We start from the raw sequence: 27,824 nt of genomic DNA, 5'->3' as shown, positions 1-27,824 counted from the left end.
AAAGAATAGTTTTCAATAGTTCGTGTTATCGGGCTAGCCTATTTAATTTCGGGTTGGCCCTATCGGGTTCAAGCCCATCTAGTTATCGGGCTAGCCCATCGGGTTCAAGCCCGATTTGACATCCCTATATATATATATATACAATCGTTATACCCTACACCGCGACGCGCGTAGCACTGTGCGCTGCGCACCTTCCAAAACGACGTCGTTTTGGGAGGCGCGGTAGGAAGTTACTGTGATTATGTGTATTTGTTCACACAATTATGTGTATTTGTTCATACAATTATATATATTTGTTCATACAGTTATGTACATTTTTTATACAATTATGTACATTCTTTTTATACAATTATGTACATCCGAATTAGAAAATTTGTGTGTATTATGTTAAGAGTTGATGTGTATTATGTTAAAAGTTTATGTTTATTATGTATTATGTTAGATTATGTGTATTATCTTTTAAAAAGAGTATGTATATTTTGTTATATAAATATGTACATTCATGTATACAATTATGTCTATTCTAGTATAACATTATGTACATTTTTGAACAACGGGTTTTTTTAAAGAAAAAAATTACTGCCATTCACTGGGGCGGGAAATTTAAAAAAAAAAATTAAATTAAAACAAATTCGTTTTGCATCTAGGCGCACAGTGCAACGCGCGCCGTGGTGTAGGATATAAATTGCCACATATATATATATATATATATAGTTGTTATCACATGTCTCTCTAGTTTTCCTTTTCCTGTTCTGTTAAATCACCAGCATACTAGCAAGAATATGTGGAAGCTTAAGATTGCTGAAGGTGGGGGGCCGTACATATACAGCACCAACAACTACGTCGGTAGACAAATATGGGAGTATGACTCTAATGCCGGCACACCGGAAGAACGAGTAGCGATTGAAAAAGCCCGTCAAGACTTCACAAAAAACCGGCGGAATGGTTTCCATAATGTCTGTGGTGATTTGTTGATGAGAATGCAGGTATGTCACATACCCGGAGTAACAATATAATCCATCCTGATTTCATTGTTTTAATATTTAATGTTTGATGATTAATCTTTGTGTACAGATGATCAAAGAAAGTGGGATTGATGTGTTGAGTATCCCTCCGACAAGACTAGGAGAGGAAGAAGAAGTGAATTACGAGGCTGTCACAACAGCTGTTAGGAAAGCCGTACGATTGAACTGTGCACTTCAAGCTAAAGATGGGCACTGGCCAGCTGAGATTGCTGGCCCAATGTTTTTTACTCCTCCCTTGGTATCCTATATATTTTGCTATAATGATTACTTTAGGACTCACTATCATGTGACACTGTTTCACCTATCTTTTGAAATGGATCGAGTTAAAATTTATAATAAAAAATGTTATAGTAATTAGGATTTTTTTTTTTTTCAACAATATTACAATTTCTCTTATAAATAACAATTATTTTATTCTTGATTACTATTACATTTTTTGGTATGAGCATTACATTTTCATATTAACTCGACCCGTCACAAAGACAAAGATTCCTTTGACGGTTTCACAAGTACAAGTTTTTGCTTTACTTTAGGGTAGGGATGTCTTCATAAAAGAAAATAATTCTTTAAGATGATTTGCAGCTGATTGTGTTGTACATTAGTGGAGCAATTGATACAAGTTTAACGTCCGAGCACAAAAAAGAATTAGTTCGATATATCTACAATCATCAAGTACGTATCAAACCCTATATTAATTTCATGTTCCAAAGATATATATGATTCTATATATATGAAAATAATACTGTAGCTAGTAATTACCAATGGACCAGTTCCTTATATTATGTGAATTTTTCATACTATATGTTGGTTGTTTTGATTTGATAGAATGAAGATGGTGGGTGGGGATTATACGTAGATGGACACAGTACCATGATGGGATCAGCACTTAGCTATGTGTCCTTGCGTTTGCTTGGAGAAGAGGCTGATGATGGTGATGGTGCCATTGCTAGAGGTCGAAAGTGGATTCTTGATCATGGAGGTGCCACTGGAATTGCCTCATGGGGAAAGCTTTATCTTTCTGTAAGTTACGTTTTAGATAATGTTAGGATATGATCAAGCTTGATAATGTTAGTTTTTTTCATTTTGGCTTTTACCAGCCTTGCCCAACAATTCCTTCTCACAGAGCCTTCGCCCAACAATTCCTTCTCACAGCACTAATAAGTCATAGAAGACCTAGCTTCGATACCACTTAGCTTGTTAGGATCAAACGCTTACCACTATACCAAAGGTTATAGCTAGTATCGAGGGCGTAACTTTATTTTCTTATACCGCCTCACAATTTTGAGACGATGAGCATTACTTCTGATCGCCTCCACGCATGCGCGACACATGGTTCACATGTTGAGTCCCCCACATGTGTTCCCTTTTTCTTCCTTTATTTAAAGCGTGTTTAGTACCTTGTAAAGGGGGGGGGGGGGGGGGGGGGGAGTTTTGGCATTTCCACCTAACCATTGTCAGCTCGGGACTCTTTGACACATAGTCACCTTTTCCGAGTTCAACCCATGTCAAGTTAACTTCAGTAGAGTGATTTCGGACATCATTCGCCCATCTGCCCTGAGCCAAACCATAAATCCTCTTTAGATCGGTCTGGTTCTCGGATGGGACTTCACCTCGCAACGGTGGGTGACTTCACCGCCTTATCACTCATCGGCCTACATCCGCAAGTACTCATCTTATGTCAACCCAAGCCTCCACATCCCATATACGTGGTCTTCCCGAACGTCCCAGAACACCACTAGTAGTGATGAAAGTGGTAGCTACAAGGCAATAAGATCAAAGTTGGTCACCCGACCAATCCAATATTGGTTGGGTATAGATGGAATTGATTGCAGTGACAATGACTTGTGGTCGCTAGCACAACATCGATTAGGAGCACCCTTCCAAGTGCGGAATCACGATGAGCAATCATCCAAGGAACCTCAAGAGGAGGCGGAGTTTGCTAATATATCAAAGCCAAAGGCATTGTTGCGCCCCTCATGCTAGAAACCATCGTTCGATTTAGTGGCCAATTAAGCGACACTGGTCTATACAATGACTAGCCGACCAATCGGCCACTTGTTGATTTAGTTTAGCTCGAATACAGTAAACTTTGTAATGGCCTTAATATAATGCATATTTAGTGAACGAAATTAGTTATGTTCTATTGTAATGTAACTTAGGTTGCCATATGCCTGATCTCTTGATTGAAGAATAAATCCGAAGAATGATCTCTAGATCATAATGTGTTCGATCCCTAGATCGATGCAAAATCTGACCTCCGTGTCGGCACATGACGGTCTCTAGATCGCAACAAATCTGATCTCTAGATTAGCGCAAAATCTAACCTCCGTGTCGGCACAAGACGGTCCCTAGACCACAACAATTCCAATCTCTAGATTGGTGCAAGATCCGACCTCCGTGTATGCAAAAGACGGTCCCTAGACTACATCAAATCGGATCTATAGATTTGTGCAAAATCCGACCTCCGTGTCTACACAAGACGGTACCTAGACCGCAACAATTCCGATCTCTAGACTGGTCTAAGATCCAACCTCCGTGTCGGCACAAGACGGTCTCTATATCGCAAAAATCCGATATCTAGAATTCTAGATAGGTGCAAGATCTGACATCCATGTCGGCACAACGCAACGTAGCCCGCAAGATCTGACCTTCACATCAGTACAAAACGGTTCCTAGACCGCAGCATATTCGATCCTAAGATCGATGTAAAACCAACCTTCGCGTTTGTAGATCAGAAGACGTGTCAAACCTAACCTTTATGCTGAGTAAAAGGGTCTCTAGATCGTATCAAGTTTCGGATCTCTAGATCAATGCTAATCCCGACCTCAACGTCAGTACAAAACAGTCTCTAGACCACAATAATTCCGATCCCTAGATCGGTAAAAATTGATCCCTTGATCATGCTAAAAATCCGATCGATCACCTGATCGCTAAAATTCGTCGATAAAATTACGATAATAGAATGAAACTCAATCCTAAAGTCGGAAGACACCGAGCGTATTAAGCAAAGGAAATTATCATATTATTTTATCTACTCCACTTTGCTGATCTTAACACCACAGAGGGTGGGGAGCTAATGGATTAGTGATTCTGTGTCCTGGACTCAGTAGTGCACGTCCCAACCATGCGAACAAGGTCAAAATGTCACCTCGACGGCAACCTGTTTGGAACATGAATGACCGGGGTATGGTTAGAAATTCTGAGCATTTCACAATGTTTTACATGTAAAATCAAATTTCAAGTTTGTAATGTTTGTAATTCGTGTTGTTCGGTGCAGTAGTGATCTGATTTTGTAAGCCCGATCGGGCGAAGTGGTATTTTCTGGTTGTGTATGTAGTGTGTTGTTGTAACTTTTACATTAGGTAATGTCCAAGTAACTTTTTCGACGTCCGAAAAGCCCAAGTGGATCGTGAGCCCCGAACACATAAATTGATCACTAGATTGCATAAAATTGATCAATGGATCGCATAAAATCTCGATCAGTAGATCGTGAGCCCCGAACACATGCTCCAAGTATAAGGGGTTAGAAGAAAGGAAAATGTGCCGCTTATAAATTTTAGGCCGGTGGACCCTCGCTTGCCCAAGCTGAATGGGTTAACAAACCCAAGACCTGATCATGTGACTGCGATATTTTAGTCGGGAATCCCTAAATTTGGGGTGTTGCAAAAGGTGACAACACGTACTTTGGATTGAAAAGATGGAAAGAAAAGAGAACAACGTGATTGGAAATAAGCGACCGGGATTAAAATTGAAAGGGCATAATTCAGCGTGCTCGGCACAAGAGGGGCCAAGCTCCCCAAAATTATGTCTAAAATAATTTGCCCAACACAATGGGGTCGGGCTCCCAGACAGATGACTTCAGCCCTGAGGTATCTCCTCACTAGCCTCCTCAGTGCAACCCCGAACGAATTCTGTTGGCCGGGGCTGAGTGTGAGGGGTTGGATCGGGGTCGGCGACCTTCTCAGGTAGAATGCTTAAAATAGTCGCTAGTCCGTCGTCGTCTAGCGAATCGGTCAGAGCTTCCTAGACGTCGGTCTGCATTTTATGCTTCCCACACAAGAACGCACACTTACTGTAGGTCCGCACTAGTTCCTCCCCCAATTCAGTCTCGAGCAATGACATGAAAAAGGGTTCGACACGGTCCCGGTCCCTGAAGATGCGGGTAGCCAGCAGCCTGGATGCCATCATTGCATCGCTGAGAAAGGTTGGAGAGGCCTTATTGTCCGAGATGACTATCCCGACCTTCTTCTCGAGCTATGTGACCTTGCCCTCCAGATCACGGATCTTTTAATGTCTCCGGGCAAGGGCCTTCTTGACAGTCTCCAAGTCCTTCTAGTGTGCCTGTTCGGCACCCCTGGCCCAACATAAGAGATTAGCTAGAGTGTTGCTCAATTGCAGCGATCGTTGTATGTAAGTCATGGGAAAAATACTGAAAAGGAAAAGTGCTGAGCGAGGGATTACCTGTATGATCTCCCGGGCTCCTTGTTCGCCGACTCGGTTGGTCAACCACTCGGAGGTGTCTTCGGGGAGAAGCATGAAAGAACAATTTTTTTCCAAGAGGGACACAAGTTTTAACCCGGATAGGAGGGCGTCTATGATCGGAGTGTGGTCGAGAGAGACCAACCCCTTCGGCCTCATTAATCGGCCCTCTTTGTATCCACTAGTGGAATTATCTTTCCCCCTCTTGTTGTAATCCCGGGTCACGGGGAGGTCGACACCCGAACCCGTCTGTACCACTATCGTCAGCTGTAGCTCGGAAGGGATGATGGTCGAGGTCGTTGTGATCATCGTCTTCTTCCTGCATAAGGCGACATTGTGGCAGAGGACTTGGGTGGTTGCAACCTCTAACGACTAATCCAGGCCCATCTCTATAAAATTTAGTACAAAAAGTTAGGGAGACAAAAATTTAAAACCTACTACGTTTGACTTGGAAGCTAGGATTTAAGCGTTAATATCTCCTCAGGCCGATTTAGCCACTCTCGGGGGAACTGCGACGGTAATCTCCTTTCTCTCGGGTATATACTTCTTGTCGAGATCGTACTGAGGCTCTTGGAGGTTGGCCGCTGCATATTCCTCGGGAGTTCGGAACACCCCATAATATTGGAGAGAGAAAAATTGATTCTTCCTCCCCTTATTATTGTCTGGAAGTTTAAAAATACTACACATCGAGGCTTTCGACCTAACCATAAGAAACTCGCCCCCGTGTTTCAGAGTGGAGCCCGGATTGAAAATAAGAAATGAAATAGCTCGAGCATACACATGATGTTGTGTCGAGCGCATATTTGGGGGAAATAGGCTATGGTATAGTGAGCGTTTGAGCAAACCTACCCCTGCAGAACCCTGTAAAACTATAGGAAAGCTGAGGGGAATGGGGTGAGCAGAAGGGTCTGGTGTGTTTTTAAGGAGTCTAAGTGGATCTCGATCCATTCCCCCCAATGTCGCTTTATGATATTACCCAGTCTATGACGAGCGTCATACGTAGACCGACCGTCTAGAAGGCTGGATAATTCTTGGAGATCGATATGTGTTAATTGAGGGTGATACGTCTCTATGGCTTTAGCACTTATAAACTTATGTTGCCCACTCACTAGGGTGGGGGCTAAGATGTGAGTTGAGGGGCTACTGACCACAAGTTAGACTAGGAGATTTGTGTCTATTCAAGAAGTAGAGGGGCTCGAAGCGACATGAGCCCTGAAAAAGGTTACTCGTGTGGAAGGCCCCACCTCTTTGTGCTCGGACCACCCGAAACTTCCCTGTTTCTTGTTAGCCCGAGCTGCAGCAACATCTGGAGTGGAAGCTTTGACCTCATAAAACTCCTCCACCTTATGTATCGTCGAGTCGTAAGATGACAGGAGAACAACTCGATCACAATTGTATCGTCGTAGTCTTGCAACGAGGCGTTTTGACTATCTGAGTCTGACATGTCTCCTCCTTTGGAAGAAGAGGACATTTAGAACGGGAAGCTAACCGAGAAAGCTAAATGCTAAGAAAATAAGAATAGGAATGAATTAAGAGAATATATTCATGAACGAGTTCTTACCAAGAAAGACGACTGCAAGCGTTAGTCTCGTCGAAGGTTGCTAAATTGCTTTAGTGCACAGGCTCTCGGGAGGCTCTTGTAATAGCGTGAAGGAAAAGCGTTAATTCAGCCTAAAATAGTGTCGTATTTATAGATGGGGGAGGTGGGAAAATCTAAAAATTGGGACGGATCCCTAGGCGATCGACTAAGGCGCAACACGTGTAAATCGAAATAACTTGGGCGGTGATCCATGCGTGCTACCATAAACCTGTGCCACATGCAACCCTGGCCCAGCAAAGGGCTCTTAAATAGTGATTCTGGTCAGATTTTTTAGTCCGAGCCTCTCCGAAGTAACCTAGCATCGGGCAAGGACTAGGGATGCTATTTGATGGGAAATATATCTCGACTATTTGACCATATTGATGCTCGGTTCGTATACTACCTACAACAAGACACACTTCCCGATCTCACCCAACCTCATTCTCGTTCACGCGGACCCGTTGTCACCGTCTGCAATGTAATATTCTACACGCATCCACCTTGACTCAGTACCGACCGCGAAGCTCGGCTCAGAGTCCCCGAGCTTACAACCTCTTTTAAACTAGAGGACAAGCACAATATTCGACATCATGTCCGACTGCATTGGAAAGCTACGTGTCAGGAACTTATTCACATGTTGGCAAATTTGCATGGCTTTCGACCGCCTCCATGCATGAGTGACACGTGGTTCGCATGTGTTCCTTTTTTTTCCCTCTATATAAGGCGCATTTAGTACCTTGTAAAGGGGGGGGGGGGGGGGGCGGGGGGGGGGGGGGACTTTTGGCATTTCCTTCTAACCATTGTCAGCTCGGGACTCTTTGACTCACTGTCACCTTTCTTGAGCTCAGCCACTTAATCAACAAGCAGACCCATCTGTGGGAGAATATGAATCGGACCCCAAATACCATTACCCATTCGTATACACCCATGTATTAACCACATCATGTACCTTACGAGTATGCATTATGTACCTCGTCATTTCGATTCAGGGTCCATAATGCTATATGGACCCTAGTTCGTGATATAAATTGCTTCCCTTAGTCGCTGGATGCTAGACTTGGCCTTTACTAACGTCTGCCCAATAGATAATTTTTGAGTTTCGAGATTAAATAATATAATAATCATTTCTCAATTGTTAAAATTTAAATAATTTTTGGCATATATAGGTGCTTGGAGTGTACGAGTGGGATGGGTGTAATCCACTCCCACCAGAATTCTGGCTTTTCCCTTCCAAATTTATTTTCCATCCAGGTAATTATTAAAGTGCTTAATTGCTTATTATAATAAAATAAGTAAATTATTTAAAATCTATAACGATAACTCTCAATATATTATAGCAAAAATGTGGTGTTATTGTCGGACAACGTACATACCGATGTCATACTTGTATGCAAGAAGATATCATGGACCGTTAACTGATCTTGTTATTTGCATAAGAAGTGAAATTCATGTAAAACCTTATGATCAAATTGATTGGAATAGTGCTCGCATGGATTGTTATAAGGTTAGTCTAGACACGTACAAATATGTCAAGTACCCTTTTAATTAAACTATAGATAAAATTAAAATTAACTTGTATACAATCAACTTCCAATGCAGGGGGACATCTACTACCCTCATAGTTTCATACAAGATCTGTTGTGGAATACTCTTCAATACTGCACTGAGCCATTCATGAGTCTTTGGCCTTTCAAAAAAATTAGAGGAATGGCTATGAAAAAAGCAATCGAGTTAATGCGCTATGAGGCAGAAGAAACCAGATATATTACCATTGGTTGCATAGAAAAGGTTAAAATATAATACATTAAATCAAAGTACTTGCTAATTAAGTAAAATCATTTAATGAAAAATTGATTTAAAATTTACTGATATTGATTTATAATTTATTAAAATAATGTCAAATTTAAATGTCATCAATTATATTATTTATTATTTTTGTAGTTTTCTATATTAATCTAAAAAATAATATAATATTATATATATATCTGATTTTTACAAAATTAATATTTCATATAGCCTTTCTAAAATTAGATATTAATTTTAATATGAGTGACTAAAAAAATTTATTTTTGTAGTTTTTCATATTATTCTAAAAAAATCAAATAATATTATCCATATCTAATTTTTGAATTGTTATTTTATGTACATTGTATTTTGAATAAATAGAAATTAGTTTTAATATTACCAACAATTTTTTTTTATAGATTTTAATATTAATCTAAAGAGTTTAAGATAATATTATCCATATTTAATTATTTTAAAAATTTATACTTTTTGCAGATTAAACTTTTCTATATATAATCAAATATTATTTTAAATTTTATTTAGTATTTTTGTAGTTTCCCATAGGAGTGAAACTACAAAAATAGTAATCAAATACTTGTGTGTGTGTGCGCGCGCGTGTGTGTGTGCGCGCGCGTGTGTGTGTGCGCGCGCGCGTTCTTCGCGAGTAAATTAAAAAGTCTGAAAGGTTGAGGGGATGAGGGTTGAATAGACCTTCTAACAATAAAAACTTGTTTAGTCAGTTGTAAATGTGCTTGAATTTATAAATCAATGCTCGGAAATTGAATTTCCTTGAAACGGAAGTGTTTGTGCTTGCCTTATAAAATGTGTAGCTAAGTTTGAAGATTTTAAGTGTTAGTGTGTGTAAATATGGGGTTAGTTGCACAGTTGAAGTAGTGAAAATGAATTCAAGGAGAGACAAAGAATTTTATAGTGGTTTAGAGAAACTTTCCTACTTCAAACTTCTCCTTGACTGCAATGAGGATTCTACTATATATGTATTTTATACACAAATACAAAGTGGCAAGAAGCCTTCACCTTCAACTAGAGAGTCCTTAAGATAAGGGTCACGCACCAAGTCCCTTTCTAGGTTTATCTTCCAACTTCCTTCAACTGAAAGATGTTTGTAGTTGAGGGCTAGACTTGCAAGAATCAAACTGATTATTTTCTTCAGTTTAGAAGCTTGATTCAACAATGTAACACTTTAACAATCGCTTGAAGAGTTGATCACAATTTTTCAATAACTTGCATAGCTCTTCTCTTTTCTTCTAAGCTTGAGATCCTCATTTTATAGACGAGGAGGGATAGATGAGCATCATCTTGAAATTCAAATTTACCTGTTGTCACTTAGCAAGTGGTAGTCGTCCAAAAGCTGCCAAAATCACCTAAAATCTGCTGCCATAGATTTGAACTCTTGCATCTTGATATCCATAATGTAAAGATTGTTTCCCTATCAGTGTGTATGATCATTACAAATTAAAGTAAAAAAAAAAACTACTTCTTCAATGACTCATTTTGTTCTTCCTCGTACGAAATTCTTCTAAGGACAATATTCCTTAAAGAATATTCAATAAAGCCCTTATGAACTTGAATAATATCATTGAATGCCCTTTTTCTCTTTCATGAAGATCACTTTTGAGCTATTCTCCTTCGATCCCATTTGCTTCATTCCGAACTCTTTCCTTCATGTCTCCTTCTTTCATAGCCCTTCCTACCGGTTGCTTCGTTCTTAAGCGTTTCGTTCCAGTTGCTTCGTTCAGAACCTTCTTCATTTCGATCAAATGATTTACGAAGCCTATCTAGATTTACAATTAAGAATGAGGGGTCTAATTTACCTATACAATATCTTTTACATCAGTTAAAATTTATTCCTAACAATTTCTCTATTTTTAATGATGTCAAAATATAAAGAGGTTATATTGATTACACTCTCACCACAAACAAATATAATTTTATTAATCAATTTTTGGATACATGAGAGTTCTAAAAATTACAAAATAAAATTATTACAAGATATCAAAATCAAAATATCTTCAATCAACTCCAATTTATCTTAGCACTCCGGATGCTTACTTCTTCCCCCTAAATGTCAACATCTTCTAACCTTTTACCTCCTGAGCCTTTTGTAGGGTCTTCTCTCTAATTCATCCCTAGCTCACTAACTCCTTCTCCGCTCCTTTCCTCTTCCTACTTCCTTTTCACTTCTTCCACCTTCTTATGTAATTGAGCCTATTGAGCCATTTCTCCCTTCTAGTTACAGAAACACTCCTGAGTCGTCATTTTAGTCTTCAAACTGTTGCACTGCCATTTCTAAAGTTATTTTGGTATACCTCTATTTGTCTATCAAACTTGCATGTCTTTAGTATAGTTCGGTACATCAAACAACTTGAATGCTTCATCCCATCCACCTTTCTTAAATGGGACAAATGTCATTGGCTTATTTTGCCAAAGCATATATTTTTGAAGGCATGGATGAATTCTTTTAATCAAACGCTTTCTTGGTATATTACTTATTGATGCTCAACTTTAATAGCCTGACCCAACAATTGAATTCCATGAGCTCTGACAATTTATTTTGGTTGGTTAGTCAGCAGGTTGGGTGTATTTCCCACACTTGCACTCCCCAAAGATTGGATCATTAACATATTCCCCATGCTAATTAATCTTCTTCTGGTTGTTAATTGTCCTTGAAAGAGCTACATAATGAGACATAGACTTCAATACCTTCTTAGATCACTTCTTCCAGATTCTCTACTCCTTTCGAAATCACAATACCAATTCAACTTTTTTGATACCTTGGTATGTAGTATCGGCTTTTTCCAAAACGACCTCTAGTGCTCCAACTTCTTCCGGATCAACTTTTGCTGTTGTGGTTACTTTCGGATTTACTTTTTGTGGATCCCCTTCTACAATGGACAGAGAGGATTATTTAGGCACCATAGTCATACTTTCGTTATGAATGGCTCTGGAGGTAAATGGGTGTCTCCAAATTTCTCTTGTCATACTTTCGTTATGAACTAGCTCTCTTGTCACTTCCTTGTTTTTAGGATTAGTCACAAAGGTTATTGTAATAGCTCTAGTAGCAGCCATTAATGAAGAAGGGAAGAAGAATGGAGGAACTAAGCCGGAAAGAAAGAAGAAGGAATCGAGAATGGAAAGAGGAAGGAAAAGCTCAGACAAAACGTTGTTGCATGATGAATATAGTTGAGAGTCGTTGAGACATAAGTCATACGGTGTCGTTTTGATGTACCGTTGGAGGCTGTTATGAGATATTCAGACGACATCGTTTCCGGCCAAGTTGCAATTTGTCTTCACAACTGTTTCTGTTTAATTCCTGTAGAATAGGGATCAGTTGGATTGATCTATATGTAATCCTGAGGGATCAATGTGGATTTTTTATGCGAATTAATAAACTGAATTCTATGTTTCTCCCTCTTTTCTTATTCTACTTCTCCCCCAACTTCCCTTATGATCACTTGAAACCCTAATTCATAGATGAGAGCATTCCAAGTGGTATCAAAGCCTAACAATGGACAATCAGATTCGAAAGCTTGAAGCTACTGTTATAGAGATGAATAGTAAGATTGACACCAAGATCCAGGCTACGCAAGATGCAGTCGCTGAGCTTACCACTCAAGTAGCTAACCAGTTCTGTAGCCTCTGAGAAGAGATAATGCGGATCATGAGACTGAATAGGACACCACCACCCATCATGGCTAACTCCCCGGGGCAATCTTCAGTCTAGGGGCAGTATTCAGAGAACCCTAACCCTGGAGGTAGGCCTAACAAGGCTCCTATGCAAGGAGGGGAGGCAGATGGAGCTGGAATGAATGGGATTACACCAGTGAGTGTGGGACTAGCAGAAAGGGCTTCTGGAGAATGGATTTCCAGGAGAGAAGGATTGAGATCTGGTGTGGCAATGCAGATTTCAGATCATTTCCCCAGGTGTGAAAGTGACTTCCCCACTTTTGATTATAGCAACTCTAGGCAATGGATCATCAGATGTAAAAGTTTTTTTGTGATTTCCCATATCCCCATAGATGAAGTGGTTAATGTATTGTTTGTGCAATTGTCAGGGAATGTGGGACTGTGGTTTGAGGGTTATATCTGTGGGTTAAGAGCAGGATTCCAGTGAGGGGCCTTTGCTGAGGCTATCTGCAAGAGGTTTGGGGACAGTGGAGTCTCCCTTATGGAAGATTTTGCTGCATTTAAACAGTGGGGTGGGATAGATGAGTTTACTGGTGGATATGAGGAGTTCAAGAGCCTCCTTTTGCAGGCTCAGCATTGCCTAACTAAAGGATATTTCTTAGAGAATTATGTTGCTAGATTGAGGCAGAATCTCAGGTGCTTTGTTAGAACTGCCAAACCAAGAACCTTGGAGGATGTTATTTGGTTTGCCAAACAATTTGAGAGGGGTCTCAAGCCTACTGAAAGCCCTAAGAACCAAACCTGGAACACCAAAATCTCCCAAACATCTAAACCCTATAGCTCTAATTCAAATAACCCATCCATCCCTAACCTAAACTCCACCCACAAACCTACTTCAGCCACACAAATAACTGCTTCCAAATCACCAGAAATCACCCAACTCAGAAACCAATTGAGACATCAGAGGATCTGCTTCAAATGTTTCCACCTTTGGCAACCATGACACGAATGCAATGGACCTACTTTTAATATAATTGAGGACATGGAATGAAGAGAGCTTTCTGCTTTGCTAGAGCAAGAAGAAGAAAAGGCAGAAGCTGAGGATGTAGAGGTCTCTTTGTGTGTAGTGGTTGGTGGTGAAGGATTGAACACCATCAAACTATTAGTGACCATTCAGGAGCAATCAGTGGTAATTCTAATTGATAGCGGGAGCACTCATAGCTTTTTAGACCCTAAGCTATTGAATCAACTAAGAAAAGTGTCTAAGAAAGCCAACCCATTGGTGGTAATAGTAGCCAATGGTGAGAAGGTGATTAGTGACTCAGTTTGCCAGAATCTACAGTAGCAGATTCAACAAGAGAACTTTGTTAAGGATTTTAGACTGTTAAGACTTGGAGAGTGTGATATGATCCTTGGCATGGATTGGGTGGACATTTTTGCACCAATACAGTTGCACACTAGGCCATCAGGAGTTTGCTTTCATAAGGAAGGCAAGAGAATTTTCTTGAAGGGATTAACTAGAAGAGTTATGTTGAAAGAAGCATTTGAGAATTAGATTAAGAAATGGCATAAGGGGGGGGGGGGGGGGGTGGTGTACAAGGGTTTCTAGTGTAGTGTAACATTAGAATGAGTGATGAAGAACCTGAAGAACCTCTTCTTTTCCACACCTCTACCCACAACACTTTCCCAGAATTATCCCAACTCTTGGAAGAGTTCTAGGACCTATTCCAAGAACCTACTTCCCTACCCCCACAAAGAACCCTAGACCATTCCATTCCCTTAATTCCATGGGCCAAACCAATCAACGTAGGTCCCTATAGGTATTCTTTTGACCAAAAGAATACAATTGAGAAGATGGTGCAGGAAATGCTAGATGCTAGGATCATCACCCCTAGCTCTTCTAGTTTTGCTTCACTTGTCATGCATGTGCCTAAAAAAGATAATTCTTGGAGATTTTGCCTTGACTACATGGCTCTCAATAACATTACCATTAAGAACAAGTTCCCCATACCCTTGTTGGAGGATTTATTCTCAGAATTGGCTGGAGCTGTCTGTTTTTCCAAACTTGATCTCAGATCTAGGTACCATCAAGTAAGGATGAGGGAAGGAGATGGGTTTAAGACTGCATTTAGAACTCATCAGGGCCTCTATGAGTTCAAAGTAATGCCATTTGGGCTCACAAATGCCCAGCCACTTTCCAAGCCCTCACGAACCAGGTATTCCAACCATCACTCAGGAAATCAGTCCTTGTTTTTTTTTGTTTTTTTTTTTTTAATGATATTATGGTTTACAGCTCAAGTTGGGAGGCTCACTGGGGAAAATTGAGGGAAGTGTTGCTAATCATGAGAGAAAACAAGTTGCTGGCCAAACTGAGCAAATGCTCTTTTGCTCAGAATCAGATAGAATACTTGGGGCATATTATTTCCCAAGAAGGGCTGAAGACAGATCCTACTAAACCGGATGCAGTAGCCAAGTGGCCTAAACCTAAAAATGTCAAGGCATTGAGAGGGTTCCTAGGCCATGCTGGATACTATAAAAGATTTATTAGGAACTTTGGGGCGATAAGCAAACCCTTGACAGAAATGCTCAAGAAATATGGTTTTCAGTGGTCTAAATTTGGCAGATCAAGCCTTTAAGCTGTTGAAGGAAGCTTTGTGTAGTCCACCTATGCTAGCACTTCATGATTTCCAGAAAGAATTTGTGGTGGAAGCTGGTGCAAGTTACTTGGGTATGGGAGTTGTGTTGATTCAGGAGGTTTTAGACCCATTGCCTTTTATAGCAAGGCCTTTGGGAAAAAGCACCTAGGTATGTCCATATATGAGAAAGAATATCTATCAATCATTAACGTTGTGGACAAATGGAGACCTTATTTGATGGGTAGACATTTTACCATCCAAACTGACCATCATAGCTTGCAGTATCTACTAGAACAGAAAATTACTACAGCACTACAGCAGAAGGGATTGACTAAGATACTGGGCTTGGATTACTCCATCCAATACAAGAAGGGTCTGCGAATATGGTTGCTGATGCCTTGTCAAGGAAAGAGCCTGAGGCAGAGGTTGTGATCAACTCCATCACAATTTTGCAACCACAATGGATGGAGGATGTATTTAAGAGCTATGAAAATGACCCTTGGGCTAAGGAACATTTGACTGCAACCTTAGTAGATCATGCTGTTAACAGTGATGTCTCCTTGGTAGGGGGATTATTGAGGTATAAAAATAGACTTTATATTGGCTCAGTTGGGAATCTGAGAAGGGATCTGATGCTCCAATTACATGAGTCAGCTGTAGGGGGGGTCATTTAGGCCAGATTGGTACCTACCAGAGAATGAAGGACCTTTTCTACTGGAAGGGGATGAAAAGAGATGTGATAGAAGTGGTGAGATCTTGTGATACATGTCAAAGGTGTAAAAACGAGCATGTAGCTAGCCCAGGACTCTTCCAGCCACTAAACATCCCTGAGGAGGCATGGTAGAGTGTTTCAATGGACTTTATAGAGGGGTTGCCTAAGTCCAGATAGAAGGAGGTAATATTTGTTGTAGTAGATAGATTAACTAAGTATGCTCATTTTGATGCCCTAACACACCCCTTCTCTGCTGAATTGGTTGCTGATGCATTTATGGATAATATCTATAAACTACATGGGCTACCAAAAAGTATCATATCAGATAGGGATATGATCTTTACCAGTAAGTTTTGGCAAGCTCTTTTCAGGAATTTGCAGGTCAAACTAAACCTATCCACTGCATACCATCCCCAGACTGATGGCCAGACAGAAAAGGTCAACTGGTGTTTGGAGGGATATCTAAGGTGCATGATTTTTCATAAGCCCAACAATTGGAGTAAGTGGTTGCACTTAGCAGAGTGGTGGTGTAATACAAACTACCACTCTGCCCTTAAATGTACCCCTTTACAGGCTTTATATGGATATCCCCCACCATTGCTTAGGTCCAACTCATTTGGCAAAGGGGAAGAGTTCAATTGGCTGACTGAGAGAGAAGCAGTAATGGCTGTATTGAAGGAAAACTTGAGGCAAGCCCAGAATATGATGAAGGTGCAAGCTTATAATAATAGAAGTGAGAGAACCTAGGAAATTGGTGATTGGGTTTATATGAAAATCCATATTTAGCTGTGAGTTTGATAGAAGAAATAAGCTACTCGAGGCTGCTCAAATCAGTTAGTGTTTAAAATTCTTGGGAGAGAGGTATATAGATAAGAAGATATCTTGGGAAAATGACCATATTTTTGTTAATATATAAAACTCTATATATTTCTTTTACTTCTTCCTTCAACTACACACACTGTCATATATATATATATATATATATATATACATGCTAAATACACTGTAGAAGGTACTTCACATCCCTACTTTACTATCCATGACCCTTCACATCTCTTTGGCTTTTCATATGCCTTGGCCCTTCATATCCTTACTTTATTCACTTCTAACACTCCCCCTCAAGCTGGAGCATAGATATCAATCATGCCCAGCTTGTTACAAATATATCACATGAGCCACAGGACTTCACATCTTGAGTCATAACCTTCGAGATCAACACCCATGTCTCGAACCACTAGAACAATCTTCAAACCATGCTGTGCCAAATCAGTCCACAGCTCAACTTGTTGCACCAACAAAGCTTCCACGAAGCAAAAATCAGGCCTAACACCACGGTGCTCCTACCTCTCGCACCACAAACCATTATTAGCGCTGCTCAACACTAGTGTTTTCTAATTTTCCTAGTGCACACAAATTGGTTCATCCCGAACCAATTCTTCTTCAGCCATCGGCCTCCCATAACTGCCGTGGCATATGCCAGGTCCGCATCCCTCCTGGCATCCGTGCTACCCATCCTTTTAAGTAGCTGATTTTTAGATTTTAGTTTATTGTGCTCCGATCCGTTGGGATTTCAGAAAACTTGCTCGACATTTCAAGAAATGTGTGATAGCGACTCTTTGGTGTACTATTTAAAGATTTGGAATATGATGTTGACGTTACCTCTTCTTCATCATTATCATTAGCCATAAGGCACCTTGAATTAATTTCCATCGTTCTGGTGTTGTTGCTTCATACTGTTTGGTAGAACTGGTAAACTCTTCTTACTCAATGTTGTCCATTAGAAAGATTAATTCTTCTTGTTCTAAACTGTAAGAAGAGTTGCTTTCAGAAGAACTGTTGCTAAGCTCGTTTTATTCCGATTGATCATCCTAGATGAGAGCCTTCCTTTTGAATATCTTCTCAACTTTCTTCTAATCATGCTTGTCATGCTTCTTCCGATCGTCTTTCTTTGAGCTTGTTTTCTCTTATTTAAGATAAGGACAATCAGCTTTGAAGTGTCTAGGTTTCTTTCAATTCTAGCAAACCCCTTCAGAATTATCATATTTTGTATTTCTATTATTTCTTACCTTCCGGTTAGATGATCTTTATTTCATAGGACTTCTCTCAAATTTCCCTTCGTTGTGCCTTAGTAACTTCTTAACTTCTTGAGAAGAAGTGTCATCTCTTCTTCCAAATCTTATTTCTTTGAGATCAACATTCTTCTGGTTTCTTTATATGTTGAAGGAACATCATTTCCCATTAGTGCAATTGTAGGCCCTTCACATGTAGCCTCTTTCTTGTCTAGTATCACCATGTCGTATTAATGGTCTTTGAGGTTCCAAAAATGTGTTGATGGTGGAGAATTCCTTGCTACTATTGATGGTTGTTATCTCACAATGCGTGCAATGTTTCAGCAGCACAAACAACTCAACCAATATATTAGTACATAAGGTTTCCATTTGGCAATGGATTGACACGGTAGCATCTCAAAAGAATAAAACTTTAGAACAACAATGTGATTTTATGTGTTTTGGTAATCGAAAATGACCGATCTACTTTCTAACCTAGAACAGTTCGCTGTTGATTTATGTAAAACCTAATCGGTGACTCTATTAGATAATACAACAGATAAAAACACAATGTGGAATTTAAAGGGCAGAAAGTACACGACACAAATATTGGTTACCCAATTCGATACATAGTGTATCTACATCTGGGCGACAATCATCAATGCGACCAATTTACTATCTCTAACTCCAATTGTACCGAAAGGTAGATATGAAACAATCTCACCCAAAGTGGTCCCTACTCGGTCAGTACCCAGTCTACAATAGAATAGTGAATTGTTGAAGACGGAGATTTAAGCAATCAGAAGTCCAAGAATCCATTCGTTGGAGAGCCACTATGTTGCAGCCCGCTTCAATGACACATCCTACACTGTTCCCACAGTTGCATGATCTTTGCATCCATATATTTAAGCATCAATGTTTTCTTCTCAAGTTCTTCTTCGTAAAGCTTCAGTACATATGGTCTTGAGAAGAGAATGAATCAGAGTTATTCTGGTTGAGTATTGGGAGAGATAATCAGTGATTGAAGTCGATGTAGAGTTGTATGTAAAACCCTTGAATCTTCTCCCTTTATATAGAACTCTGATTGAATATAGGTACCCCAGTAATCTTAATTTGAATCTCATGTAACCAGATTACTATCTTATCCTTTGAGGTGAAAATACTGATCAGGGACTTTCTTGAAAAGACTCATCTTGAAGTAACTGATTCTGCCAACACATCATTATTTACTCGGAGAAGTCAAACGGATATATTCAAGACGCTCTGACGTAGAGTTTGCTCGATTAGGTCTTCACTTTAAAAACTGACACACTTATAATAAAACCTGTTTAATTTTGCCAATTACAAATTGAGGTTTAGACTTAAAACACTAACAAACAATATTAAACTTATTCTCCCTGATTTTTTCATTTCCTATGTAGAGTTTAATAAACTTGTCTCACAGTTGCTTCGCCGTTATTGTGTGTCCTTTAACTTTACTGAAGATGAACTTATCTAATATCTTCATGGTCCCATTCTTCGTGTCGTTATCCAACTTGGTGAGAATGTGGTATTCTTTAATTTGATCCAATCCTCGTAGGTAGAGTTTTACATTATACATTATATACGGCGGTTATACGTATAACCGGCATATATGCCAATGTGTATTAAGTGATGTAAGTATATATTAGAAGGCGGTTATTTAAAAACCGCCGTATATTAAGTGATGTAAGTATATATTAGAAGGCGGTTGTTTAAAAACCACCGTCTATTAAGTGACATGAGTATATATTAGAATGCGGTTATTTAAAAACCGTCGTCTATTAAGTGACGTAAGTATATATTAGAAGGCGGTTATTTAAAACCGCCGTGTATTAAATGACGTAGTATATAATAGAAGGCGGTTATTTAAAAACCACCATCTATTAAGTGACGTAGTATATAATAGAAGGCAGTTATTTAAAAACACCCGTCTATTAAGTGACGTAGTATATTGTAACACCCCGAAATTTTTCAACTTTTTAAGATTTATATAATAGAGGTAAATTCTCATTAAATCCCAAAATATAACATAAGAGTATGGGGTGCTATGCCACACCTGAGTTAGAGAACTCAGGTGCACAGGCTAACTAACTAAAATCCTCAATAATGTCAATACATAAGCATGACACGCAGGCCGAAAGGGAAACTATCTACTCTACACTCCAACTCTCTAGCGCGCTCCAGTGTCTACTCATCTGTGCCTGAAAGCCAAATATATCTGTTCAGCGAGAGATGCTGGTAACCCACTCCAACGCGTTGAAATACATTATAGATAGATATGTATAGATATACAAAAATCGTTTCGAAGCAGGAAGATATATACTTAAGAGACACTAGTTTTAAAACCAGGAATAAACTAAGCAAATAGGGATAAGCACATCAGACAACAATAATAACATCATAAGGAATACGCATTTACGGTCACAAGCCACTTCTCAATTCCAGTCCACATCATCATCCAATCATCATTCATATCACATAATCATTGATGGCGCCATGGGACCAATCGCATGCCCCGAACAAGAGGGTTAATGCCTATAGCATTAACCCGGCCCCGCAGCACCCTACCTCAGTACCGCGGTACGAGGGGAGTTGATCGCAACCAACCCTTTTAGAACCGCTGACGAACTCAACGTCGGACCACGATCCGACACACCGCTGACGCGCCCAGTCGGTGGACCGTGATCCCCTTTAAAAGGGGGGACTTACGACCCTACACACCGTTGATGCGCACAATCGGTGGGCCGTAGCGGATCAAGCCCGACACACCGCTGAGCTAAACTCAGCCGATGGGCAAAGATCCTCGGAGACTACGGTCCTATATACCGATGTCCCACCACTCGGTGGATCGCAGCCAGCCGTAGCCCTACACACCGCCTGATTACTCAGGTCGGTGGAGTACAGCCTTCCTCGGCTTGTTGGCCTTACACTCCGCCTGGCGCGTCCAGGTCGGTGGGTCATATCACCGAGGCCCATATGGACCTTCAGTCCTATACATAATCTTTATATACCTGACCGGTCTCTACCAGCCTGGTTAACAGTTGGGATGGTTCTCAACCCATTCAACTGCCCGTATAGTGGACCTCAGTCCTATATCATATTAATATCCCTGACCGATCTTAACCAGCCTAGTTAACAGTTGGGATGGTTCTCAGCCCATTCAACTGCCCGTATAGCCCAATTGGTCTTAACCCAGTTGGGGTCATGCATCACGTAACACACAATAGCACATAATAACACATAATTCACATAGGGAAGGGGGAGACAAATAATTAAGCTTACATGTGATCATTCACACACTAAGAATAGTTCCTAAGGGCTCATCTAACTTCCACCTAGGTCCACGGGTTACCAATTCAACTAGCATGCAATTCCTAAGACTCGTTTAACCTACAAATGGTACCCGAAATTCCAAACTAGACTCAAGCACGACAAACGGGGTCCATTGGGACACCATGGGGAACGGGGAACATCAAACGGGGAAGCCGGGGACCCGGGGTGGGGTATGGACCAGCGGGTAGGCTGCCCGCCGGTGAGCACTGTTCCGGGCAGCGGGTAGCCGGCTGCCCGGTGGCTGCCCGCTGCCGGGCTGTGCCCTTTGGGTAGCGGGTTGGTGGTGGGTTCCCCTACCCCCACCTACCCCCCACTGACCCATTCATCATAAATTCGTCCCGGGATCCTTTGTGGAACCTGAAACCATGCTTAGACACTTTTAAACGCAAATAACGACATCACATAAGCAATTAACGGATCAAAAGCAAGAATCATGTAGGACTTATCCTATCACGGCTTAAATATGAACACCACCCAATCATGCGAATTCCCTCCCAAATATAAATCAAGAACATCCTCAATACAAATTCCCAATCCAACCTAGGGCTCTAATCCCACCCAAATCATCAGGAACATGTTTTATTTTTAACATCCAGAAAATATCAAGATTCGTCAAGAATCATCAAATCATAATCAAGAACTTCTTTCTAACATCAAGGTCATCAAGATTCTCAAGAAGGCATATAAGTCATCTTATCAATCATCAAGAACATAACATAATTGTCATAGAAGAATTCAATCAAGACACAAGAATATAGAGGGAGGCCAAGGAAGGAGATTATAGCGAAGAAAATAGGTTTTGTTGAGACATGGGTTACCTCTTAGCCTTAATTAATTTCCTTGGCTATGAAGGGTCTTTCTTTAAGATTTCTCCTTTCTTGATTTCTCCTAGGGGAATTCTTGGAACTTCTTGTGTGGTGAGAGATTATTTGTGGTGTGAGTTCTAGGTGCCTCCTATGTCCCTATTTATATAATTAAGAGTCCTATTTAGGGTCTAAGTGGCATGGGTTTACTAATCCTATTTCTTATAGGACTAAGGGGTTGGCTTTTAGGGATAATGGGCCCATGGACCATGGTGGACCATATTAATTAATTAAAGGGAATCCTAACCAAATTAAATCCTTTTTAATTATTATTAACGGGATTAAAGGCCGTAACACGGGGTGTTACATATATAATAGAAGGCGGTTAGTTAAAAGCAATCGTCTATTAAGTTACGTAGTATATAATAGAAGGCGGTTATATACAAAACCGCCGTCTATTATGTGCAGTAGTATAACAACATATATTAGAAGGCGGTCATTTAAAAAACTGCCTTCTATTAAGTGCCGTAGTATATCATTTCTGTAGTAGTGTTTGGAACCCTAATAGGTGTTGGTGGTTGATCTTTTTCCTCTTCTTGTGATCTTGGTTCGGATGGTCCTGCTCATGGAGTTACTGGTGCTGTGTTGATCTTTTCTATTCTGATTGGTCCATTATATTTCCAATGACATCCCACACCCGTCAATGTATTATTGAGAGATTTATTTGGAGTCTTGTCTTCCATTCCTCAAAATATTTATGTGAATAATTTGGAATAAGATCCAAACTTTTGAACATTTTAAAAATTTAGCTACGATACAAATTATATTTTGAAAATAGTTTTTGAGAACTGCTCAAGATGACCAATTAAAATAAATATGAATGAAATTATTAAACTTTATTTTTTGGTATAGAGTTTGCAAATGATGTGTTGGTGGGCAGAAGATCCAAATTGCGATGAGTTCAAATACCATCTTGCTAGACTTCTTGAGTATTTATGGGTTGCTGAAGATGGAATGACGATGCATAGTTTTGGGAGTCAAAATTGGGATTCCACTTTTGCCACCCAAGCTATAATTGCCAGTGGCATGGTAGAAGAATATGGAGACTGCTTGAAAAAGGCTCAATTCTATATCAAAGAGTCACAGGTATGGTAAAACATTTGATCAAAATATAGCAAGTTTTAGCTATACAATCTGGGACCTAAATTTCCAGTTCAACTCCCTTTAACACTAATAACAATAATATACAGGTAAAAGAAAATCCAAAAGGAGACTTCAAAAGCATGTATCGTCGTTTAGCAAAAGGATCATGGACATTCTCTGATCAAGACCAGAGTTGGGGTCTTTCCGATGGCACAGCAGAAGCTCTTAAGGCATTATACTTTTATTCATTCAGGCAAAAACTTGTGTAAGACTATCTGACGAATACTTGTCCATGAGACGGGTCAGTTCAGGATAAAAATGTAATAATTGAATTGAAAAATGTAATATTTAACAGTAATAAATGTTTCTTACTTATAAGGGAAAATATAATACTTTTGAAGAATAATGTAAAAGTATTATAGTTTTCTTCAACAGTATTACTCTTTTCCTTATAAATAAGAAATACTTTATTACTGATTAGTATTACATTTTTCAATATAAGCATATTATATTTTCATCTTGACCAACTAGTGTCACGGACAAGAACTAGTGAAATGATCTCACTGGAGAGTCACACATTTATTCAAGGCTATATATGGAAATGACTCTGTTAAACAAAAAGAAGAAAAAAAAAAAAAAAGAAATCACCTTTGTGAACTTTTAATTTTTTGCAGTGTCTGCTATTCCTTGGGCAAATGCCTCCAGAAATGGTAGGAGAAAAGGCCGATGCTCAGTGCTTGTATGAAGCTGTAGACTTTTTACTTTATCTTCAGGTAAGACTTTCCTAGTTAGCTTTCCACTAAGTGCCAATGCCAACATTACTGATTACTAATTAACATTATATTTTTACATTGAAGAGTCCCGACAATGGTGGATTTTCTATCTGGGAGCCAGCAGTTCCGCAACCATATATGCAATTGTTGAATCCCTGTGAATTCTTTGCAGATATTGTAGTAGAGAGAGAGTAAGCTATGATCACAATTATTCCTTCACACCATATAAATAAAATGACTAATCAGCTTCATACTAACTATTGGATATAATTGTGGATTAGGCATATAGAACCTACAGGAACTATAATCAGTGCATTTTCAGCCTTCAGATGTCAATATCCAAATTATAGACCAATAGAAATAGATCTGTCTATTGCAAAGGCAGTACAATGGCTTGAAAATCAACAAGAAGCAGATGGGTCATGGTATGGGTACTGGGGAATTTGCTTCCTCTATGGCACTTGCTTTGCCCTATCGGGTCTGGCAGCTGCAGGAAAGAATTACGAGAATAGTGAATCCATTCGCAAAGCTGCTCACTTCTACCTATCTAATCAGAACATAGAAGGTGGCTGGGGGGAATGCCTTGAATCTTGCCCAAGCATGGTACGTACATCAGTAGTTCACAAAGTCTCAAATTAAGGCTGGTTTACATTTCAATGCCTAAATAGATTAACGTTCATATTAGAACACCCCTAGAAGGTGAGTACAAACTTGAATGCACAAAACCTACTACAAAAATGTACAAATGTAATAGATTGTGTGCATTTACGTTGATTCTCACGTTCTCACATAAGGAGGTGTTCTCACTAAGCATATATATATATATATATATATATATATATATATATATATATATATATATATATATATATATATATATATAGATGTGTATTCAAATGAGGACAAGTATATTATAGAGGACTGTGAGGACAAATGTAGTGTGTGTCATTAACCGGTATGTCGTGTGCATGGCCGAATGTAGTCGTGTGCCACAGTTTGTCTGTCGCGTGCTAGATTTGTTAATTTATAGTGCCTGTGTTCGAAACCTGATGTTTACATTTATTCTTGTGTGCCATTATGTATTTAGTTGTGTGCCTGGTATTAATTTGGTGTGTGCCCATTATTTGTCCTCACAGTCCTCTATATATTGTTGTCCTCATTTGAACTCAACCCTATATATATATATATATATATATATATATATATATATATATATATATATATATATATATATATATATAAAATTTTGTTAATGAAAAAATGGGTGAAATTGCAACCTTTGATCTCATCCAACTCAACGCCTCTAAATGAAGAAAAATAAGGTGAAATTTTGGTAATTTTTTTCAACTTTGATGTGCACAGATTTATACTACAAAGTGCATAACTTATACACTACATGTACATAAGTTTATACTTCTAGTGCAAAGAGTAATATGAGTTAAAATAATGAAGTGACATTTTGGTAATATTTTCTAAATTTAAAGTGCACAAATTTATATACACAAAATACACAAGTTTTATATTACAAGTGTCTATAGTTTATACAACAAGTATATCAGACCTTAGGAGAGAAACAAAAACCAATCTCAGACTTACATCTGAAAAATTAGACGGATCAGATCATCTTTAAAAAAATGAGGGGACATTTCCGTAATTATCACTATCTTTACTATGCAAACACTAGAATATGCAATTCTCAGACTTTTTAGGTTTAAACATATAGTATTAACATTTTGAATATTTATCGCTGAGTTTTGGGTTTTATTTGGTTTAGTGGTTCACTTTTTACTACTTAAGGTCTAACATTTACGGTTTAGATTTAAAATTTAGGCTCTTCGTTGATTTTATAAAATTTTCCAAGTTTGCATATTTAGTTAAGTGTTCAAGTTTGCATAATGAAGATGATGAAAATTATGAAAATGCTACCACATATTTAATACAACCTTAACATTTGTCAAATTCTTGCTCTGCTATTGTTAATTTTATGGAGCAGAAATACATACCGTTGGAAGGGAATCGTACAAATTTTGTACAAACAGCATGGGCAATGCTAGGACTCATGTACAGTGGACAGGTTAGTACTGTTTAGTGAAATCTAGCTAATACTACCCTTAGATGCATGTATGCTCAAAGAACAACTAATGTAATTAAGGGTGTTTGTTGTCCTTTTTTTTTTTTTTTTGGAAATTATGTATTTCCTTGTTAACTAGGCTGAGAGGGATCCAACTCCTTTACACAGAGCAGCTAAGTTATTAATCAATGCACAAATGGAAGATGGAGATTTCCCTCAACAAGTAAGTCAACTATTTTAATTAAACTATTTACCTCCCTAAGTATTTATAATTCAAATGTTAGAAAAATAATTTTTTGTCCTAATATTTATAGAAAATAGAAATTTCAATTTTTCAATTGTTAATATAAGTATTAATGACCCTTCAAATTTTCACAAGGTGACGGTTTTGATTTATTGACTTATTAACATGACTTTAATTGCTTATAGTTGCAAATTTCCTATACTAATCAAAATGGTTTTTACATCAAAATTGTGAAAGTGATACACTGGAGGGTCAATAATTTTTACATCAACAATTAATAAGGCTACTTTCATATTTTTTGTCTATTTTTCTTTAAATATTTTTATGTTTTTCAAATGCTTCCCTAATATTATACAAATATAACCAGGACATTACTGGAGTCTGTATGAGGAATTGCATGTTGCACTATACTCTATATAGGAGTTACTTCCCATTGTGGGCATTGGCTGAATATCGTAAACATCTGTGGACATCCAAAAATCACTAAATTCAAATCTTATTAAAAATATCATATGTGGAATTGCATGTATCCATTCCACCTCCTTGTTATCATGTAATACAATCTTGTGGTTTGCACTATGTTACTTTTAGAAATAACAATCATTGTATGAGTTTGATTCTTATGTTTGTTATAAACTATACAGACAATATGAGATGTATGATGAAATAAAAAATTAAAAGTTGGTATTGTAATATGTTTACTATTTTACGCTCTTAATTACTATCTTTGGAAGCATAGGGTGCTATGGGGATTCTTTGCAAGCATGATTAGTTAATAATGATTCTTGAAGCTATAAAAACCTTACCTAACCAGTGTTAGTTATCAGGGTTTGTTGCGAAAAAAATAAATTTGTGGCTCAAAATTGGTCTTACTATATGGAGTAAAAGACATTTTTGGTCCTAGATTTATAGTGGCTTGGACAATTTTAGTCCTTTATAAAAAAATTTGCCATTTTATGGACATATCAGAGTTATTGTGGCGAGGACATTTTTGGTCCTCCGTCTATATTTTTGTTAGATAACCGTCTGAGAGATGGGTAATTACGTCAATTTAGGCTATCTCCTTCTATCTATTATATCTATGTGTGTTTTGTTTTCTTCTCGGTCATAATTCGAAGGAGTCGGAGGGTCCAAGTTGCAGTAAAGGCATGGTTGTGGGCAGAGCATTTCGTAGTGCAAAACTACAAATAAATGAGGGTCAGAGTAAAGGCATGGTTGTAGGACCAAAATCGTCCATCTCACAATAAAGAGATAGCCTAAATTGACGTAATTGCCCCTCTCTCATACGGTTATCTAACAGAAATATAGACGGAGGACCAAAAATGTCCTCGCCACAATAACTCTGTCCATAAAATGACAAATTTTTTTATAAAGGACTAAAATTGTCCAAGCCACTATAAGTCTAGGACCAAAAATATCTTTTACTCTACTATATGTTATCTCACCACTCCACTTGCAGGTTGTTTCTCTCATAATATTTTGTTTCTCCAATCCCATAATTTGCTACATTCTCTTGCTATCATTCAT

The 27,824-nt window shown here is 38.8% G+C and overlaps 1 protein-coding gene across 1 annotated transcript; it reads left to right on the top strand.

Moving 5' to 3' along the window:
- The first annotated feature begins 697 nt into the window (after positions 1–697).
- LOC109174015 (dammarenediol II synthase-like) lies at positions 698–26,917 on the top strand. The gene is made up of 15 exons (XM_019323311.1): positions 698–986; positions 1,075–1,263; positions 1,608–1,697; positions 1,851–2,045; positions 8,250–8,334; positions 8,421–8,587; positions 8,683–8,871; positions 22,979–23,212; positions 23,317–23,439; positions 23,884–23,982; positions 24,067–24,173; positions 24,264–24,585; positions 25,976–26,056; positions 26,193–26,276; positions 26,665–26,917. Exons 1-15 carry the CDS (start codon positions 783–785, stop codon positions 26,782–26,784), a joined length of 2,289 nt encoding a protein of 762 aa, XP_019178856.1. The 5' UTR covers positions 698–782; the 3' UTR covers positions 26,785–26,917.
- The last annotated feature ends 907 nt before the right edge of the window (positions 26,918–27,824 follow it).

The sequence above is a fragment of the Ipomoea nil genome, unplaced genomic scaffold (assembly GCF_001879475.1).
Source record: "Ipomoea nil cultivar Tokyo-kokei standard unplaced genomic scaffold, Asagao_1.1 scaffold0519, whole genome shotgun sequence".
NCBI classification, from domain to species: Eukaryota; Viridiplantae; Streptophyta; class Magnoliopsida; order Solanales; family Convolvulaceae; genus Ipomoea; species Ipomoea nil.
The sequence above is the reverse complement of the archived record's forward strand: the minus strand, read 5'-3'. Positions and strand labels throughout refer to the sequence as shown.

Coding starts and splice junctions, on each gene's coding strand:
- LOC109174015 (XM_019323311.1), top strand. CDS start 783: ATGTGGAAGCTTAAGATTGCTGAAGGTGGGGGGCCGTACATATACAGC. Junction 8,588..8,682: donor CTCGCATGGATTGTTATAAG/GTTAGTCTAGAC, acceptor CTTCCAATGCAG/GGGGACATCTACTACCCTCA. Junction 8,872..22,978: donor CCATTGGTTGCATAGAAAAG/GTTAAAATATAA, acceptor TTTTTGGTATAG/AGTTTGCAAATGATGTGTTG.